Source organism: Macrotis lagotis, chromosome 1 (genome assembly GCF_037893015.1).
Source record: "Macrotis lagotis isolate mMagLag1 chromosome 1, bilby.v1.9.chrom.fasta, whole genome shotgun sequence".
Lineage (NCBI taxonomy): Eukaryota > Metazoa > Chordata > Mammalia > Peramelemorphia > Peramelidae > Macrotis > Macrotis lagotis.
In genome coordinates this window covers 599,675,869-599,696,999 of record NC_133658.1, presented here as the reverse complement: position 1 = coordinate 599,696,999, position 21,131 = coordinate 599,675,869, and the positions used below count along the sequence as shown (strand labels likewise).

The window sequence follows — 21,131 nt, the reverse complement described above, 5'->3', positions numbered from 1 at the left end:
TTGATAGGATCTGCTTCCAAATAAGAGAACTGAAGTGATAAATAACACTCGTCCTTACTATAACTCATTCTAGGATAGGGTTATGCAAAGTGGGGAACAAAGGAAAGAAATTTAAAAAAAGGCCTGGAGAACCATCTAGGATCCAAGGCTGTTCAGCCTCTGGCTCTTTCTTTGCAACTTTAAAATTACCTCAGTATGAATCCCCTCCTCCAGGCAGGTTAATCTCACTGTTGTCCATACACACTTACCAGACTGTGTTGATCTTTCCCTTTTCTGAAAGTCTGATGTGTGATAAAGCTTTCAAAGCTAGGCTAAGAAACTTGACCTTGCAAACCAAGAACCCACTAGTGGTTCTGTCTGCTTATTCTTTTCCCTCAGGGGATAAAAGAAGGGAAGAAACCAAATGGGAAGGTGCCACGTGCCTTGCTAAGGGCTTTTTAAAAAATTGTCTCATTTGATTCTCAACATAGCCCAGCAAGAGATGTAGATGTTACTATTATTGTCTTCCTTTTACAACTGGGAGTCAGACAGAGGTTAAATGATTTGCCCAAAATTACATAGCTAGTTTTTTTAGATTTAATTTAGGTTTAAATTCAGGCCTCCTTAATTCCAAGTCCAGCACTTCATCCACTAAGACATCTGCTGCCTTCTATAGATGATGTAAAAGGATTTGAATTGGTCTTCCTGGTCATTCAGTTGACTTGGATAATCTCACAAGTGGGCAGGAGACTTTGGATAGGGATCCTCTGACAGGACATAATAATAATAATAATAATAATAATAATAATAATAATAATAATAATAATATTTATTCATATTTCAAGGTTTAAAAAGAACTTTACAAACATTATCTCACATGATCCTCACTTATCTCCCCTGGGAGATAAGTATTATTATTATCTTCATTTTATAGATGGGGGAGCAAAGGATAGTGCTGGATAGAAGTTCATCTTTCTGAATTCAAGTCTGGTATCAGAAACTTACAAATTTAACTGTGTTTGACTCAGTTTCTTCCTAATTTAAGGTTCCCTGCTCTGTTCACTGCACCATCTAGTTTCCACAGCATAGAAAAGATTTATTAGTCTAGTGACTAAGAGTAAAGTTCCCTAGTCTTCATGTGTCTCCTATTTGGTGAATCCAAATGCCTTTACAGCATCAGCAGATTGAAGTTTGAGCTTATGTCAGGGAGTTAGGAGGACACAAGGGCTATTAAATTGTTTGGAAGTTATGGCTCCTGATCTCTACTTTTAAAACTTTCAAAAGCCTATAATTTCCTCACGGTAGGTAACTCCTCTGCCATTAAAGATCATGACCTTCCTGAGGGGCTATGAACAAAGACAAAATATGTTACCTTCTGATGATGATGAGTCTTTCTGATCTTACTCTCAGAAAGCAGTTCACACAGTCCATTTATGAGTTCAATCTCAAAGCTCTTCCAATTTGGTAGTGTTTGTGACATGTTTCACAACCCCTGGATTAACACTGAAGGACACCAATTCACCTCATTCTAATAATCTTCATGTCCTTTATTCCAATGAATCCTCAAAACAGCCCCCTCACACCCCAATAAGGCAGGTAGGCATTAATTTCATAGTCCCAGATCCTTGCCTCACAATAAGTAATACAAGCTGAGATGCAGGGATAAAGACCTACCTCCTTCCCTTTACAGGTGAGGGAATCTAGCAGTAATCTGAATGAAATAAAAAGCATGTATTAAGTGCAGGGGAAAGGAAGCACTTTGCAAAATTGTCTAGTTTGATCCTCACAATAAGCTGTAAGGTGGGTGCTGTTATTATCTCCATCTTACAAATGAGAAAAATGATGGTAAATGTCTGAGGTCAAATTTGAACTCAGGTCTTCTTGATGTCAGATGCAAAGCTCTATCCATTGTAGTACCTAACTGCATTTAGAGACATATAAATTGAAAAGTAAACAGTCTTTATTCTCAAGGAAATCACATTCTAATATGAGGAGACAATACATAGAAGTTTTACTGGCAAATCAGAAGGGAATGTCCCATGGTCCTTAGGATACAGTTGGTGGTAATGCCATTTCCATAAATGGGATTCAATGCCATTTCCATAAATAAAATCATACAAGTTTCTGATATTGAACCATTTAATAGAGCCAGGGACTTTGTTGGTAAGAACTTTCTTTTCTGGTTCTTGAGTGGCTACAGCATCTGCAGATGAGGTTGCTAGACTATATCTCCATGAGAGTTTCTTCCAGGGATGATGGATGTGGAGGGTTGACTGGAAGCAGGATTGATGGTGTGGGAGGTGCTATCATTCTGGGACTTTTGAGCTTAACCTGATGTTGGTGTAGGTGTAACTTGAGGAATGTAGACGTTTTCTCCAAAGTGATTGTTCCCCTTAATTATTATTGTGGGGGTCTGGACTGGAAGTAGGGCCAGTGGCCTGGGGGACCTTGTTATTCTTGAGGCTCTTGGGATCAGCATCCTGTGCTATTTCCATCTGCATCTGAGAGGAGGCAGTAGAAGCTTCACTTGCCTCCTAGTACTGCCTCTCCCTCAGAGGGTCTTGTTGCTTCATCTGAGCTGGTTTACCTGCCCCTTATCTGATTCTCTTCCTCCCCTTCAGGATTACCAGGACCACCTGCTGGAGGTGCAGCGGAACCTCGCCCTGAACAAGAATGCTGTCATCATCCAGAAAGCCATGAGAGGATACAAGTATAGGTATGCCTGGGTCTATCCCTTCCCCCATACCCTTCTTCATGTCATCTTACTTCCTCCCTCTCCAAAAAAGGAAATTCTTCCTTACTCCACTTCCTTAGGTGACTGATCAATAGTGATACAATGAGGAAGGGAATAGCATTTATTTTGTACCTACTATAGGCCAGACATTTTTTGCAACTATTATCACATTTGATCCTACTTCTGGGCCAGATTTTTCTCCCTCCATCTAATTAGGGGCTGTAAGTCTGGTATTTATAGAGTGATCTCAGGATCTTCAGAAATGTGCAGTGCATTGAACCAATCCTGGCTCAATGTAAAAAGGACAGTCTTGAATAGAGATTAAATTTATCTTGAGTTGTTCTCGAGGGCAAAATGAAGACCATTAATGGGAAATAACAGATGCCAATTTCAGCTGAATCCAGGCAGAACCTTATAAGAATTTGAGCCTGTCCCAAGCAAAGCAGAACATGGTAACTTGTGAGAGTATGTTTCAGTGTCATTGGAAATGTTGGAAGCAAGTTGTAGCAAGTGAATGGTCACCTCTCAGGAAGAGTGTAGAAGGAATCTCATTGAGAGGAAACTGTATATGTAACATCTAAAAACCCTCCTAACACTAAAATTCTATAATTTGAGGGCTCTGTGGTCAACTCAAAGTAGTATCACTGTAAAAATGAAGATAGTTGGTCCCCAGTCATAGGTGCCTCTATGACCAGCAAAGGAAGTTAAAATCAGAATTGTTCTCTGTGAATATCACAGGAGTGTGGGGATGCTGAAAGATAGTGAGAGATTTGGGCCTTCCATCTGCATCAGTTTGGTGAAGTTCATTGGCATCTGGGTAAAAGTCAAGGTCCCTAATGCCAAAGGGAGCAATCAGCAGTCATTAGGGCCATCCCTAAAGTATAGCATGTCTAGTGATTGCTCTCTGCCCCTATGCTTTCCTGGGTACTAGAACATTGCTGTGACTGCTGATTTGATAATGATTCAGTGAGGAAGTCAGCTAAAATGGGGGAAGGGAATCCTTTAGGTGGCAATAAAGAAAGACTTCTCAGCTTTAACACTTCTATAGCATTTGTAATTTCAGTGACATGGCACCCTCTCCAGCAAGACATAGGATAGAACTCCCATCTTTTCCTTAGTATGAAGCAAGATGTTTAAATACATGGGTTCATAACCTGGGGTCTATTCCAAAGGATCCAAGTATAGATTTCAGAGAGTCTGTGGAATTGAATGGGGAAAATAGTACATCTTTATTTCAATATAATTATTTTTCTTTGTCATTCTATATGTTTTATTTTGTACATGTAAATATATTCTGAGAAGGGGTCTTAGACTTTACCAGGATGTCAAAAGGATCCATGACACAAAAAGGTTAAGAACCTTGCAGTAGTGGAAAGAACACTTTCTCTGGAGTTGATAGACCCAGGTTCAAATCCCATCTCTGACACTTAACTACCTTTGTGATTTAAGTCCCTGTGCCTCAGCTTGCCCATCAGTAAGATGAGGAGCTTGGACTAGATGACCCTATAGTTCCATGCACTGCTATGACTCTCCACATCCATGACCAGATATTCCACCACCAGAGATGAGCTTATCCATATTTAATTAGGCTGGTCCTTAGATGATAAGCACAATCTGTTTCCTGGCCAGTATTCAGTTGTGGTGATGCTTCACATGTTTCAAGGGCTGTCACCTTCAGGTAGCTTGGAGATGTCATTATGGGATCCAGAGGGAGGCAGAATGGGCATCTCTAGCCTCTTCTTCCCCCTCCCTTCTCTAGGGGAGAGTTTAATTCTATCCAGAAGGGGAAGCAGGAAATTGAACCTAGAGGATACTCTGTCCTCCTTAATATCTATCTTCTCTCTTAAGTATTGTTAGTCTAGAAGAGGATGTTATTTTCAGGTTCAATCTAATTTCTGATCATTGCTTCATCAAATGGGGGAGAAAAAGGACCCCAAGCTTTATATCCAAAGCTTAAATCTTTTCCCACCAAAATACCAATTCCACTATGAACATACAAATTGCAATTAAACAAGAAATCCATTTATCCAATCTGATAGCAAAACAGAAATCAGAGTAGTTATATATATATGAGGATATAGAACAGACAATACAGAGCGAAGGAGCTCTCTCATTAGGAGTGAGGTAACTCAGTTCAACCAAGAGAGCCCCAAACTTCAGCCAGAGTAAAGTTTTCTGGAGTCTCTAATGTAGCAAACTGGGGATAAGTACATAATGGATAATGCTAGCTCTCCTCAGCTCTTCCCAGTGTCTTTACTTCAGTACCTTGAAATGGGGTTGATTTTGTCCATCTTCTCCCTTGAAGCTGGAAACAAGAAGTACCCAAAGTGACCACAGAACCTGAAAAGACTCAACTGAAGAGTTCTCCATTCTCTTGCCAAAACCACCTCCAACCCAGATGTTCATAAGGCATCAAAAGATTAAAGTCAGGAAAGAGCTTAGGGCTGGACATATAGATCTGGAAATTATTTGCTTAGAGATGATAACTGAACCCAGTGTTGCCTATAAGATCACTTAGTGAGATAAATTGGAGAGAGACGAGAAGGCAAGGAGAAGGACTTTGGGGACATCCAGGGTGAAGCATGTTTAACATCTGCCCTAGCTTGTAATCCACTAATTATTACTTTTGAAAATCCAGGATTATTTTCACACCGTGATGATGTGTCAAAGTAAGACTTGAATAAAGGACGTTTTTCTATCAACCTTAAGTACTCCTATCATTCAATGAAGAAAACTAGTCAAGACCTGTCCCAAATCTCATAGTATATACTCTCCTCACATTTCCCTTCCATGACCTATTTCCCCCTTCAATTCTACTCTTAGCATTCATTTTAATCTGATTTCATGTGCACAAACATATCTGAAAGTCAGTGAGGTATAATGGATAGAGAGCAGAAAGACCCGGGTTCAAGTCTCACTCTGAGGCATCTTGACTATATGACCCTGGGCAAGTCCTTTAACTGTTTAGTCTTTTAGGCAAGTTCTAAGACTTTAGACTTTAAATTGCAAAGAAGATGCTGATCTAAGATCACAAATCACAAAGAAGGTGATTGATAGAGGGAATTTCTTCATCTAGGATTTACTACATTGTTATCACAAGTCTAAACTCTTCTATTTATGCTCTTGGGAGGAGAATAATACAGAACTCTTTATCAGTTGTATACCAAACTCCTACCAAAAATGATCTGAAGAGTCAAATTTCCATTAAAAACACAGTTTTAATGTTTTCATCTCCAAAGTTGTCCTCTCTACCTATCTTACTAACTTTACCCACTGCTTCAATATTTCTGAAACTTAAAGATTTCTATTATTTTTCTGTTTCTAGGAAAGAATTTCTGAACCAGAAGCGAGCAGCTGTGACCCTTCAGGCAACATGGAGAGGTTATGCTGACAGAAGGAATTACAAGATGGTAAGAAAGCTGACTGAGGTCCCAGAAATCTGTGGGACGGAATGGGTTATACCTTAAATAGTCTAAGATCCCTGAAAGCCTCCTCAGGGAAAGATTGAACAGAAAAGTGGTTACTTCATCAGAAGATGCTGAAAGTGAGCAGTTGCCTAGAAGGAATTGGATTAGATTTATCTTCCACAGGCAAAGGACATTTCAGAAAGCCATACTATCACAATGGTAAGAGAGCCAATTTTGGAGCCAAGAAAGCCTGGCATTTCTTTTCTTTTTCTTTTTTTAGTTTAATTTAATTTTTTTCCAGTTACATGGATAAAAGATAAAAGATAGCTTTCAACATCGATTTTCTGTAAAATTTTGAGTTTCATATTTTCTGCCTTTTCCCTCCCCATGACAGAGTAATCTGATAGATTATTTATATACAATCATGTTTAACATATTTCCATATTAGTCATGTGATTAAAGATGTATCAGAACAAAAGGGAAAAAACAATGAGAAAGAAAACACATAACACTATTTTTTAAAAGTGAAAATAGTATGTTGGTCTGCACTTGGATTCTATAGGTTTTTTCCTTTTCTGAATGTGAATGACATTTTCCATCACAAGCTTTTTAGAATTGTCTTTTCTCATTGACTACTAAGAGGAATTAATTCTATCACTGTTGAACATTATACAATGTTGCTCTATGTATATAATGTTCTTCTGGTTCTGCTCACTTCACTCAACATTAGTTCTTGTAAATATTTCCATGTTTTTTTGAAGTTCATCTGCTCATATCACATTCATATACACCACATTTTATTCAGTCATTCCCCAATTGATGGACATCCCCTCAATTTCTGATTCTTTGCCAGAACAAAGAGCTACTATAAATATTTTTGTATATGTAAAAGCATTTCTGACAAATATTGGCTATGTTTCTAAGCAAGTCACTGATCCTCTCAGTTCCTTTACTATAAATTGCAGAGAAAGTATCACCCTACATTGTTAGAGGGAGTTTCTTCACTGGAAAGCTCCTTATACCAATGAACTTACAATTTAAAAAAAGTGAGGAGAATGCATTTATGGACTAGTATTTCTACTGTAACCCACCTAATATCTCTTGCAAGAAAGAGGAATTAGCTCTCTCCAAGGTTACCAAAGACCTAGTTGTCACATTCTATGGCCTATCTCATGCTTCAATCTCCAGAACCTCCCTCCTGCTTTTGATACTTTCTGACATTTTCTTCTCCCTTGATTTCCATGACATTTTTCCTTCTTTGTTCTATTTCTATTTTTCAAATCACTTCTCTGGTCACTGGCTCATCCTCCTGTTTCCATCCTCAAGAGAAAGGACATGGGTGAAAGCTTCTTTCAGACTTTGTCCTTTTCAGATTTTTAGGGACCATCTTGAGGGACCTATTTAAAGACTGTAAATGACATGAAATTTTAAGTTGCCCACTCCCAGCTGCTAAAGGCAGGGAAATTGTGAATGGCCCATTTGCATATGAAAAAGTCAGGAAAAACAAAGATTTGCAGAGATTTTCCACAACAAATGGGAGAAACAAATTTTGTTTTTTATTATTAAGAAGCATTAACTTACTCTCCTTCTCACTCCTCCCCCAAAAGAAAAAACAAACTCTTGTAATAAAGGTTATATAAATAAGTAAACATGTAAATATATTTGTGAATTCAGGATAGATAGATTGGAAGTATATATATATATATATATATATATATATATATATATATATCTGACTCACATTACAAGAGTTTACTTTGCTCAAGTATAGGTAGAGATATCTTTCCTTCTTTCCTCTATCTAATGTAAAAGTATATCTTTATATTATAAAAGTTATATAGTTATATAACCTCCCCTACCTTACAGATATAGAATTTTTTCTCTTCTCTCCTCTCTGTTTCTTCTCACTTCTCTCCCTTTTTTCTCTTCCCTTCCCTCCCCTCCCTTCCTCTCCCTCCATCTCTCTCTCTCTCTCTCTCTCTCTCTCTCTCTCTCTCTCTCTCTCTCTCTCTCTCCCCCTGTCTCCCCATCCCTTCTTCCTCTCCCCTTCCCTTTCCCCTCCCTCTCCTTCTCTCCTCTCTTTCTCCTTCCCTCCCTTCCCCTACCTTCTCTCTCTTTCTCCTTTTTCTAGTGGTCAATGTATTCCTACCTTTCTCTTCATTCACTCTCTCTCTCTCTCTTTTTATTTTTTATTTTTTGCAAGGCAATGGGGTTAAGTAGCTTGCCCAAGGCCACACAGCTAGGTAGCTATTAAGTGTCTGAGGCCGGATTTGAACTCAAGTAGTCCTGACTCCAAGGCCAGTTCTTTATCCACTGCACCACCTAGCCGCCCCCATTCACTCTCTTTCAATACTTGTTTGTCTCACTCAGACTATTTCAATAGCTTTTGAATGTTTTCTTTATCTCAAATCTAATTCCACTCCAAACCATCTTTGACATAGCTGCCAAAGTGATTTTCCTTATGTCACTTCCCTATGTAAAAACCTACAGGAGCTCCATAAAATATAAGTTCCTCTGGCAATTAAAGCCCTTCACTATCTGCTCCTTCTCCTTTCCAGTCATAATTTGGACATAATTCCCTTTAAAGTCTACAATCTATTCAATCTGCTCTTCTTACTGTTACTTGCTCACAGCATTCCATTTCCTAGCTCCAATGACAATTCCTCACATTCCCTTACCTCTGCCTCTAAGAATTACTAGTTTCCTTTGAGACTCAGCTCAAAAAATTTCTTTCATAAAAATTTTCTAATTTTGGGGTGGCTAGGTGGCGCAGTGGATAGAGCACCGACCCTGGAGTGAGGAGTACCTGAGTTCAAATCCGACCTCAGACACTTAATAGCTACCTAGCTGTGTGGCCTTGGGCAAGCCACTTAACCCCATTGCCTTGTAAAAAAAAAATTTTTTTTCTGATTTCCCTTCTAACAACTAAAACTCTCCTCCATTCTTAGGCACTTTGAATTTACTTTGTATGTAACTATATATGAATGTTATCTTCCTTAATAGAATGTTACTCTAGCAGGAGTAACATCTTTGTATTCCCAATGCCTGATACTTAATACATGCTTGTTGATTGATGAACCCCTATTTATATATCTACTGAGTTCAAATTGCCCTCAGACACTTACTGGGCAAATCATGTAATCTGTTTAACCTCAGTTTCCTCATCTATAAAATGACATGGAGAAGGAAACGGCAAATTACTCCAGTAGCTTTGCCAAGAAAACTGCAAATGGGATCACAGAGTCAGACATGACTGAAATGACAAACAACAACCAGAAAATGCAAATATCTTCTTCTAAAGTCTCCCAAGTGCTAATCTCAACTTCTTAGGGGGAAAAGACTACTTGTTAAACATCATCTCTGAATTATCCCACCCCCCCCAAAAAAAAAACCTGTCCCTCCTTCTAACATCCTTATTTTTGTTTATGGTACAACCATTTTCTGATTCCCCCTAGACTAGAAACCTCAATCACATTTGCCTCTTTTCTCTCCTTTCCTCAGCACAGTCAATCATTGTCCAAGTCCTATTGATTTTATCTCCACCATCTCTCTCACACATCCATTTCCCTTCTTCACCTGCCTGATGTATTGATCTATTTGCCTACATTCTTCACACCATTGCCAAATTAATCTTCTTAATGCATAACTTCCTCCTCAAAATGTTTGGTAGTTTTCCTTTAACTAAAGGAAAGATCACAAAATTCTTACTCTGACATTAGTTTTCCAGCCACATTTTGCCTGCTTCTCTTCACATTCTCTGTCAATAAATCTTATTGCTAACAATCCCTCATCTTGTCCTGCCATTTCTTATTTCTCTGCATTTGCATACATCATTCCTTATCTCTATCTTTTGAAATCATTTCCTCCTTTCAAATGGTACCTCTAGGTACCATTTTCTCCATGAGACCTTCTCTGAGTCTCCCACCTGGAAAAGCTCTCTCCTTCTCTGATCTTTTATGCTTCTCAGTTGTAATTTTCCTTCATATTTCTCTCATTCTGAATATAACACTTGCGTTATATATATATATGTGTATATATATATATATATACATATATATATGTATATTTGTGTACAAGCATCTTTCTTTTTGTGACCCTGTGGTAAACCCTTTTGGGTGCAGGAGAGGCAGAGTAAAGATAGAGAACTGAAGTCAGAAATGGGCATGAGAAGTAGGACTGGGGCCAGAAGGAGAGAAAAAGGGAGAGAGGGGAAGTTTGGGTAGCAACAGAAAGCCCATTTGAAAATGGACTAGAGATCTATAGTAATTCCATTAAGTTAAACAAGATAGCACACCAATGTTGTTTATGGGGTTTCCTTGGCAAAGAGACTGGAGTGGTTTGCCATTTCCTTCTTCATGTACTAAGACAAACAGAGATTAAGTGACTTTCCCAGGGTCCCATAGCTAGTAAGTATCTGAGGTCAGATTTGAATCCAGGTCTTCCTGACTCCAGGCTCAGTGTTCTATCCACTGAACTGCCTGCATAGAACTAGGAAAAAATGAATACAAGTTGCAAAAAGACAGATTTAGCCTTAATCTAAGGAAAACTTCCTACCATTTATAGTTTCCTAAAAGTGGAATGAACTGCCTCTGGAAATAGTTTCCCTTACTTGAGGGCTCCACAATAAGGCTGAGTGATCATTCATTAGGAATATTGTAGAGAAAAGTCTTAGGGGTAGCTAGGTAATGCAATGACTAGAGCATTAGGCTGGAGTCAGGAAGATCTGAATTCAAATTGAACCTCAGACAGCTGTGTAACCCTGGGCAAGTTACTTAATCCTGTTTGCCTCAGTTTCCTCATCTATAAAATGAGCTGAAGGAAATGGCAAACCACTCTAGTATCTTTGCCATGAAAATCCTAAAAGGGGTCATGAAGATCCAGACAGGACTGAAAATAACTAAGTAATAATAATAATAATAATAACAGAAAATTCTTAGTCCTATATGAGTTGAACTTGATGGTTTCAGAGATCTCATTTAACTTTAGATTCTATGATTCTGCGATCAGTTGTATATACTTGGAAAACAGATCACTTTATAATTCTCCTTCTATTCACATTCTTTCAGAATTTCTATGTAACTCTGCCCTAACCAACCTAAATTAGTTTCCCATTAACGTATCTCTTGCCCTCTGCAGATGCTTTTGGGCTTTGAACGACTACAAGCTATAATTCGAAGGCGCCAATTGACAAAGCAATATAAGGCCACACGGGCCAGAATTATCCAGTTCCAGGCCCTTTGTCGAGGCTATCTAATTCGCCAGAAGATTGCACAGAAAAAGCAGGCAGTGATGGTGATCCAGAAGCATGCAAGGGGAATGTTTGCCCGCCAGAGGAAAAGAGAGGTAGGACCTGAAGTACAAATCCAGGGAAGCTACATTTCAGTGATATAGAACCTGCTGGAAAGTACAGGGGTAGTAAGGCAAGGGTGATGATGGGAGTGAGGCAGACAAAATTAGGAGAACAGCTATAAGGTGGGATCATCAACATTTCCATGGAACCATTTTCTAAACTAGTCATTTGCCATAGAAGTGCATAGTTTAAAACAACCCTCTTTTTTTAATCTTCCATGTAAATAGAAATATTTCTTGATGGTTATTAAATTCATGGTGAAAGAATATCAAACAAAACAAAAACAGCATAAATGTTCTAAAGCTTCCTACCCTCATGCCAACAAATTTAAAATATGTTCTGGTGCCTTGTGGGTGTGGCAAACACAAAACATTGGGTTAGATTACAATTAGCCCTAAATCACACTGAGTCTTTGATAGCACAAATACTAAACCTCTACCTGCTTGAATCCCTTTTTTTTTGTGGGTCCTTTTGGGTTCAGGAGAGGCAGAGTAAAGATAGAGAACTGAAGTCAGAAATGGGCATGAGAAGTGGGACTGGGGCCAGAAGGAGAGACAAGGGGAGGGAAGGGAAGTTTGGGTAGCAACAGAAAGCCATTTGAAAATGGACTAGAGATCTATAGTAATTCCATTAAGTTAAACAAGATTGTATCATATAATGGAGTATGAGATGGCCTCAAAGTCAGAAAGAACTGTTCTAGTCCCAATCAGGATATTAAGGGACTTTGAGAAATAAGTCATTTACTTCTCAAGACTTAAGGCAATTCTCTAAACTATAAGCTCCTCAAGTGCAGGGATTTCTTAATATTCCTAGCAGCCAGCAACATAATCAGCACAGAATAGGAGTTTAATAAATTCTTGTTGGTTAATCAGTTGAGTGATGCCCAAGGGAAGATAGAGGCATAACACAAGAGGCAAGACCTTGGTTCTTGAGGGATTTATAGCATAGATGAAGAGTTAAAATATTCACAAGTGAAAGTGTTTGAAAACAATATGAAATTAAATGTGACCCTGTACTGCTGGAGATAAGTATCCTAGTGATTTTGAGATTTTAAAAATTATTGTGGATTGCAGCAACAGGGAAGGATTCATGGAGAAGGTGGGCTTTCTGAATGACTTGAAAAAATGGATAGAATTTGGATCCCTAAAAAGAACCTGATTAATGATATACTGTATGGTATTTGTATTAAAGGTGCCTTGAAGACAGTGTACTGATTACAAATTAGTTGGTTCCCAGATGCATTGGGTAGCCTTAACCTTTAGCTCATTTTTCATGAAACCAGAACAGAGCTGAGGCGAGAAGCTTGGCCTAGAAACTCCTGAGCTTGATGGTGGGGTCTCAGAAGGCAAAAGGTGTGGAACAAGCTCAGGTGATAGACCCTGGCCTCCTGCCTCAGGAAACATACTGAAATCGAATCTTTGCCCAAGCCTGCATCTGATGTTCCAACTCTTTGACTACTATTTAGTGGCCACTTCCTCTCTGTCTTCCCTGCTTCTGTTTCCTTTTGACCCTTTCCCTACGTGTTAGTCCAGAGGAACCTGAAGTCAAGGAGAGGAGAGAGGACTCCAGTCAGTTTCCCTTTGTCCATGCAAGGCCAAAACAAGGTTTTCTCTTGGAAAGAGGATTGGAGTAAGAGTCAGAGGACCTGCATTCTTGTTGGGGTTCTGCCACAAAAGATGGAGGACCCCAGGCAAACCATTTCACCTTTATTATTCTCTGTGTGAAATATTCTTAAGTCGTCACTGATTTGAACCTGATACATAGAACTTAGTGATGAAACAGGCAAGGGCTTGGATGACATTTGCAACTTGAATTGGTTCAAGTTAAGAATAGTGTGAAGGAGAGTGGCTTCAAGTCCCTCCAGTAACTTCTATCTACATGGGATGAATGTGCTTATTGTGAATTAATCTCATGTGTGGATTGCAGAACTCGCAACCACTACAATTGGACTTGTACCTGACAGCATTTAGCCTGAGATCAGAGGTGCTGTCTGTATAATAATAATTATGATAATTATATATTGTTATTAAATGTTGCTGTAATATATGTTATGACATATATCCCATAACATATTAAATATAGGAGCTGTTATATAGTAATTTAATGTTATTATATAATGATCATTTATTATATAATAGTAATTTATACTTTCCACAATTCTTTGAAATTCATTATCATACTTGATCAACGTAACAACTTTATAAGGAAGGTATGGTGGGTGTGATCATCCCTATTTTAGAGATAAGGAAGCCAAGTCTTAGAGAAATGAAGTGGCCTGTCCAAGTACATACCCTGGGCAACAAAGTCAGGATCATGGTTTTCAATTTTTTAAAGTCATTGCCCTTTCATCTGTAGCACTACTCTGAAGAAAAAAAGTCTAATAATTCAGACATTCTTCAGCTCCCTCCCCCTCAAGAAATTTGACACAAATTGCAAGCTGAATTTTACCAAAAGGTCCCAATCTTGCCCTCTTCTTAGTAAATCTGTATCTCTGTTATGTGAGTAGGAACATCTGGTTGCCCTAAAGCAAAAAGAAGAGACCAGGAAGAACAAAGTGGAAGAACCTTCCAAGAAACGCCTTTCCATATATGACCCCGTCAGTGATACTGAAATGGTTGAGAAAGTATTTGGTTTTCTCCCAATGATCATAGGTGGACAGAAAGGCCAAGCCCCACAGGGATTTGAGGTAAGTGCAGTCCGTTCAATCTAACAAGGGTTTATTGAATATCTATTCTCACCCAGCTTTCTTCTAGGAATAGTAAAATCACAAAAGAAGAAGACATCCTTCCTGTCCTCAAGGAACTTATTGTCCATTTGAAAGACCACACACACACACACACACACACACACACACACACACACACACACCTTAAAGACAAAGAGAAGGAGAAGCTGTTGATATAGACTTAGGAGAGATTAGGAAAGAAGCAAGAAAAAAGGAGGAAGGGAAATCCAGAGAATGACAAAATATGTCAACAATTCATTTGGAGAGTATGTTGCAGGCAATAAAGGAAAAATTTAAGTCTCCTGTCTATTCTAAACCTTTTGTGCAATAAAAAAAACATATGGGATGTAAGGAGGGTTGTAGACAGAACTTGAAAAAAATGAGGGAGGATGGTTCTCAGACACTTCAGGTAGATTGGAGGTACAGGAAAGGAGAATTCCACTAGGGATGTACATAGGAATTGCTCAGTCCCTCTTTCTTGAATGTTAGTTGGTCTGACTGTCAGTCTGTCTTTGAAGCTGACTATCTGTCATACTGTCTCTTTCTGATTGTTCCCACCAGGATCTAGAAACAACCGCTCAAAAGTTGACTGAGGTAGACTTGGACACTGTCCCTATGTCAGTGGAGCCCGAGGAAGACATAGATGACCTGGATGAGTACACTTTCCCCAAATTTGCTGCTACTTACTTCCAGAAAGCTGCTACCCATAAACACATTCGCCAGCCCCTGCGCCACCCATTGCTGTACCATGAGGAAGATGAAGATGTCAAGGTACCTTGTTCTCAAGCCTCTTCTTCCTCAGAGAAGCTGAGACCATGTCCTCTACTTCCAAGAAATGAAGAAGGTGCACTGGTTCTAAGAATCAAGTGGGGAACAGGGAGATAGAATTGTGAGAAGCAACCCTGGATCCAGTCCCTGTAGCCTGGATCTGGTTTCTGACAGGGTGCTAGCAAGAACAAATATTGTTTCTCTGAGCTGCCTGGTTTTTTGTTTGTTTTGTTTGTTTTTGTGGCTACTCATTCTCTTTGAGGAGTAGGATGGAACAGTCTCTTTCCTGCTAATAATTTCTTAGGTCTCCAAAGCAGGCCCAGATTCTGCTTTGGAAGGTGGTGGAAGGAAATGGGAAATAAAGAAAACAAAATTATAATAGGTTTCCCATTGTCTTAATGGTCCCAGTTCTTGACCAGCCCTCAAAGAAATGAGACTAGAAGCAGGAGTTAAAAGAAGTTCTCTGAATTCTAATTACCCCCAAATTATGTATCTATAGATAGCACAGGGAGGAAATATTGTTCCATAGTAGGCATTTAACAAACAATGAATTGAACTGAACATGTCTCTATATGTTTTGGGACTCTACATGCATACCTACATGTATGTTTGTACGTAACCTAGAGGTAGGAAGGGTCACTTTACAAAGAGGGGTCCCCACATCTAAAATGAATTATTCTCATCTCTCTGTTTCTCTGTTTCTCTTCCCTAGACTGCTCTAGTTATATGGAAGATTATCCTTCGATTCATGGGTGAATTCCCTGAGCCACAGTTGTTTGCCAAGAGCAGTATCCCCCATGGTACCCCAGTAACAAGACAAATCCAAGACACTTTGGGCAAGAAGAACAATGCCCAGTTTCTGACAGGCATCGTACCAGAGAAGGTGAGGAAGGGGAAACTGGGCCCATGCTAACAAATCCCTTGGCAAATGATTCATTTGAATGTAAGGAGTTATTACTAAGAGTGTCCAAGACTGACTCTGCTATATTTCTTAGAGGAAAACAGCAGCCAAATTAGTCATGACTGGTTGCCCAATGATCCAAGTACATGCCCTAAATCATAAAAGTGTAGATTTAGAAAGCACAGTCAATACAATTGTCTTTTTACAGATGGGGCAATGGAGTGGTATAGTGGATAAAGCCTTCCCTCAGAGAGTCAGAAAGACCCAAGTTCAAATCTAGCCTTAGATATCAACAAACAGTGCAACTCTAAGCAAGTCACTTAGCTGCCTTTTGCCTAAGTTTCTTCATCTGTAAAATGGTAATAATAATAGCACCTACTTTATAAAATTGTTATGATGATCAATTGATGTTAATATTTGTAAAATGTTCAGTATAGTGCCTGGCATGTAATTAGCTTTATATAAATGCTAACCAATATTATTACAGATGAGGAAACCTGAGTCCTGTAAAGACTACATCAATTGCCTAAATTCACATAAGAAATAAATATAAGAACAAATTGAGATTGATTCCCCATTAGATATATAACCATATCCAGGGCATCCCCAAAATTTTGGCTTTTGGGATACCCTGAATTTTAAGGTATGGATTCATTAGATTATTCTTTAGTCCTGGTCAGAAGTTTTTCCTTCTTATTGCTTGCATTTTTTTATGCCTCTTAACTATTTCTGGGAATCTATCAGCTCAAAATCCTTACAAATGTCTCTGATTTCCATGCATTCCAATTAATTTGCACAAAAGAAAAACTCTGTTCTACAGTCACCAGCTGATGCCTGATCCTGACTTCAAATTGACCTTTTAACTCTAACTATAACTAATTCCCAACTTCAGTCACAAGATGATCATAGACTGGCTTCCTAATTCTGGCTTAGAATCTATCCTATAATCTACACCCATAAACTGACTCCCTAAACCCAGGCAGTGACACAAAATGTGTATGCTTGATGGCTATGAGTACAAATAGTGTAGATGGCTCCACAGGAACTCTGATTCTCACTGGGAAAAAAAACCTAATTATAGTGCTCATCCTCTTATAGAGTAAATGAGAAAAAAGCCAGGAATAAGTCCGGGCTCCTGGGGCTTGAGTCAAATGACCATCAGCACACAAAGCAAGCTTTGAAGGGTACTTCTTATTTTGGTCCTAAAAACTGGGTCATACCCCATCAAAGAGACAGCCAACATAAGCAGTTCAGATTTAAGAATTTGAGAGGTGAGAAAATTCAGTAGCCCTTTGTCTGGGCCTTTGGAACAGTGACTCAGGTAGAGAGCTCATTAAGGAACCTGATCTTTACTGACCTGTGAACAGCTAAGAGGCTGCTTTTCTAACCATTAAGTAGTGGTTATCTGATCTAGAAGTATTACTAATATCATTTGGGACACAATAGCTATCTTCAAATATTTAAGGGGCTACAACATGGAAGACAGTCTGCTAGAATGAAGAGCTAGGAATAATGGAAAGAAGTAAGGGGGAAATAGATTCCTTCTACTCAATATAAGAAAGAACTTCCTAATACTTAGAGCTGCTAAAAATTGAAATGAACTGGTCTGGGAGATAGCAAGTTCTTTTCATTGAGTTCTTTAAGCAAATGCTGAATGACAACTTCTTGGATGTTGTATATAGATTTGGATAGGAGTTTGACTAAATGACCAACCTATCATTCTGTGAAGAGTAGGCAACATTCATATTTTAAAATATTACTACTTAACCTATCTGAATGGCAAAACCTCATTCATTCATTCAACATTTAATATTCAAAGAGAGATGTGAAGTAGGCAGTTGACAATGAATTACTTGAATTTGAGAGAGAGATGAGAATGTATATAGTTGGCAACTATCAGGGTTGAGCCTTGAAGATCAACCATTGGGATACGAGTGAAGAACCAACCAAGGAAATTAAGGAGTGATGGGAAGAGAAAAACAGGAGAAACAGAGTTATGGAAACTGAAGAGTATTCAGGCAGACAAAGGTCAGCAAGATCAGGAAAGAGGACTGAGAAAAGGTTATCAGACTTAGCAACAAGGAGAGAGAATATTTTCAGCAAGGAGTAAGAAGAGTGAATGGCTAGGAAACAGTGGCAGCAAGAATTAAAAGAATAGCTTTCTTGAAGTTCAGCAGTAAAAGGTAATAGAGATATTGAAGATAAGGGTCTGGGATGATGTCAAGATCAAGGAAAGGTTTTTCTTTGTTTCTTTGTAGGCAATGGAGAAGGAGTCAATCTTTAGGAAGCAGAATGGAAAGAAATGATGAGATGAGAGAGAAAATGGTGCAAAAGCAAGAATAGTGAACTTGAAATTACAAAGTTGGGTCTATGAGGGTTTGAGGGGGCAACATCAACTTGAGTCACAAATCAAGAGACCAGTCTTATAAAGGAGAAGAGCCACTTCCTCCTTTAGAAACTGGAACAAAAGAAGAGATGGATGAAGATACAGAGAAATTTTGAGATGAACAGTAAAAAATGGCTTGATTTTTTTCAAGTAAAATAGGTAACAAGAACATCTGCTCAGATATGAGATTGAAAATGATATTGAAACTTGAGGGAAGAGGAGACAATTGGAAGAGTTTATATATACTTGAGGATTTACAGAGACTGGAACAGCAAAACAGTAAATTAAGGAAAGAAGACAGCACCTTGTTGAACTGTATAATCAGGGGATCATATGTTCTTAAATTGGTTGAACTCTTAAAAACTATTTTGATAACTATATTTCAATACAATTGTTTTCCTTTGTAATCCTACATATTTGGATTTATGCATTTAAAACATTCTTCTGAGAAGGGATCCTTAGGCATCACAAGACTGCCAAAGAGGTCCATGATACAAAGAAGGTTAAGTACCCATGAACTATGAAAGAAGGAAAGTTGGATCAGAACAAGAGTGATAGATTGGGAAAATAGAATAAGAAGGTGATAGAACTAGAAGATCTCCAAGGCCCTTCCAAAACTAAATCTATGAGCCTATGTATAGAATCCATCATTCATAATATAAAAATGGCACTTCCAGCCCCATCACCAGGGCAAGGCCTCATTCATTCATTCATTCAGTGGACATTTATTGAGCACTTTCTATGAGCAAAGCCATCTGCTTAGGGAGTGGAGTGTAAAGGAGGGAAGTATACAAAAATATAAAAGATATACCCCCCCTTTGAGGAATTTATAGTGTAGTTGAAGAGAGAAGAGAAAAATGGAAGGACTAGAGGTCAAGGCAAAGATGAAAAGCAGATTTAGAAAGAATGTGTCTTTGGAAAGATGGGAGTTCAGAAAACTATGATCAGAGAAGAGAATTTCAGAGTTCAAGACATTAAAGATGGACTTCCAGTGTCAAGTTGTCTGAGTAAGGAAGGAGCCCTCTTAAGACCCTCTAAATTCCTCACCAAACAACTAGAAAACTGCCTCAGAATGATTTAGGAATGGGTAGCAGCTTCCCAAAACTGCAGAAAAAGTCTATCTTACTTAGGTGAGAAGGGAGCAAGGTTCAAGAGCCCAGCAACAGTAGTAGCCAGCACAGGACCTGGGTCAATCCACCAGAAGGCCCCAACCTTCCTACAAACCAGCCCCTAGATAAGTGAGCATGCAGCTCAGCAAGGTCCCACTCCAGCAACTGCCCCCTCCACCCCCCCCCACCCAGTTCAAGACACCAGCAAGGTCTTGACCCCTTCCAAGGGCTGACCAACAGTGAGACTAGACCCTGGGGCCTACCAGTGGAGAGGCTCTATTTCCATAGTAACCAAAAAAACAGGTTTCCACCCTTCTGACAGATCAGCAACATATCTGTCCTCCAGGGTCAGCTTCCAGAAAGAATCTGTTACCATAGCAACCCAACAGCAAAACTCCACCCCTGGAGCTAATAGCTAAAACCCCACACCCAGGGGAGGTCAACAGGGAGGGTCCACCCCCCACCCCAATTACAAACCAGAAGGGAAGCTTACCCTCCACAGAAAGCAAATAGCTAAGCCCTGAGGCTCAAATAAAAGCCAAACAAAAGACCTAGAACCCCAGCTCAAAATTCTTGGGACAAAGAAATACCAGTCTAACTCTAGCATTAAAACATCAAATCACAAAAAAAGACAGACAGAGAGAGAGAGAGACAGAGAGACAGAGAGAGATTGTTAATAGAAAAAGATATTAGGGGCAGCTAGGTGGCACAGTGGATAAAGCACCGGTCCTGGAGTGAGGAGTACCTGGGTTCAAATCCAGTCTCAGACACTTAATAATTACCTAGCTGTGTGGCCTTGGGCAAGCCACTTAACCCCATTTGCCTTGCAAAATCCTAAAAAAAAAAAAAAAGATTTTTTTTTTATACAAAAAATATTTACACCAGCTCTTTGTGGTGGCTAAGAATCAGAAATCAAAGGAATTACCCACCAGTTGAGGAATAGTCAAAAAGATGTGGTATATGATTGTGATGGAATAAGGAATGACATGCAGGTTATTTTAGAATAATGAGGAAAGACTTATAGGAACTGATGCATAGTGAAGTAAATGGAATCAGAAGAACATTATACACAGTAACATTAATATTGCTCAGTGAAGAATTGTAAATGACTTAGCTATTCCCAACAATACAATGACATAAGACAGTCACAAAGAATTAATGATGAAGCATACTATTCACCTCCAGAGAAAGAATTGATATTGTTTGAATATAGAATGAAGCTTGCTATTTTTCAGTTTATTCCTTTAATTTTCTTTTATTTGAGACTTCTTGTACAAAATAGCTGATATGGAAATGGTTTTGCACATGTATAACCCATATTTGATTGCTTACCCTGTCAGGGAGGAGAGTAAGAGAGAATTTGAAACTCAAAACTCTAAATATATATATATATATATATATATATATATATATATATTTATATTTATATATGGAAAAAAGATTAAAGATGAGACAATTTGGGGTGATGTCCAAGTCTAAAGTGTAAGCTTACCTATGGATAGGTGAGGAAAAGTGGAGATAAGAGGTTGAGGAAGTTAATGAACAGGGACACCAGGCTGTTGGAAGATCATTAAGATGAATGTTGAAATCCCAAGGTGGAATGTATTTTAAGAACAATTTAATTTAAATGTGACTGAGGAACAGAGATAATCCCTTTTATCTGGAGTGACTGGACCTTGAAAGATGTTTAGTTTTTCAGAGATTAGAGATACAGGGAAGATGATGTTAGTCAGAAGTAATATGAACAAAGGCATGCAGGCAAGAAAGCATAG

General features: G+C 38.7%; 1 protein-coding gene across 1 annotated transcript in view; it reads left to right on the top strand.

Annotated features, from left to right (window-relative positions):
• Positions 1-21,131, top strand: part of MYO7B (myosin VIIB) — a 152,651-nt gene that overhangs the window by 72,816 nt on the left and 58,704 nt on the right. The window contains exons 19-24 of the mRNA XM_074214928.1: positions 2,601-2,695; positions 6,039-6,123; positions 11,257-11,463; positions 13,977-14,156; positions 14,757-14,966; positions 15,676-15,846. Of these exons, the coding sequence (XP_074071029.1) occupies positions 2,601-2,695; positions 6,039-6,123; positions 11,257-11,463; positions 13,977-14,156; positions 14,757-14,966; positions 15,676-15,846 (948 nt within the window). The remainder of the gene's footprint in view (positions 1-2,600; positions 2,696-6,038; positions 6,124-11,256; positions 11,464-13,976; positions 14,157-14,756; positions 14,967-15,675; positions 15,847-21,131) is intronic.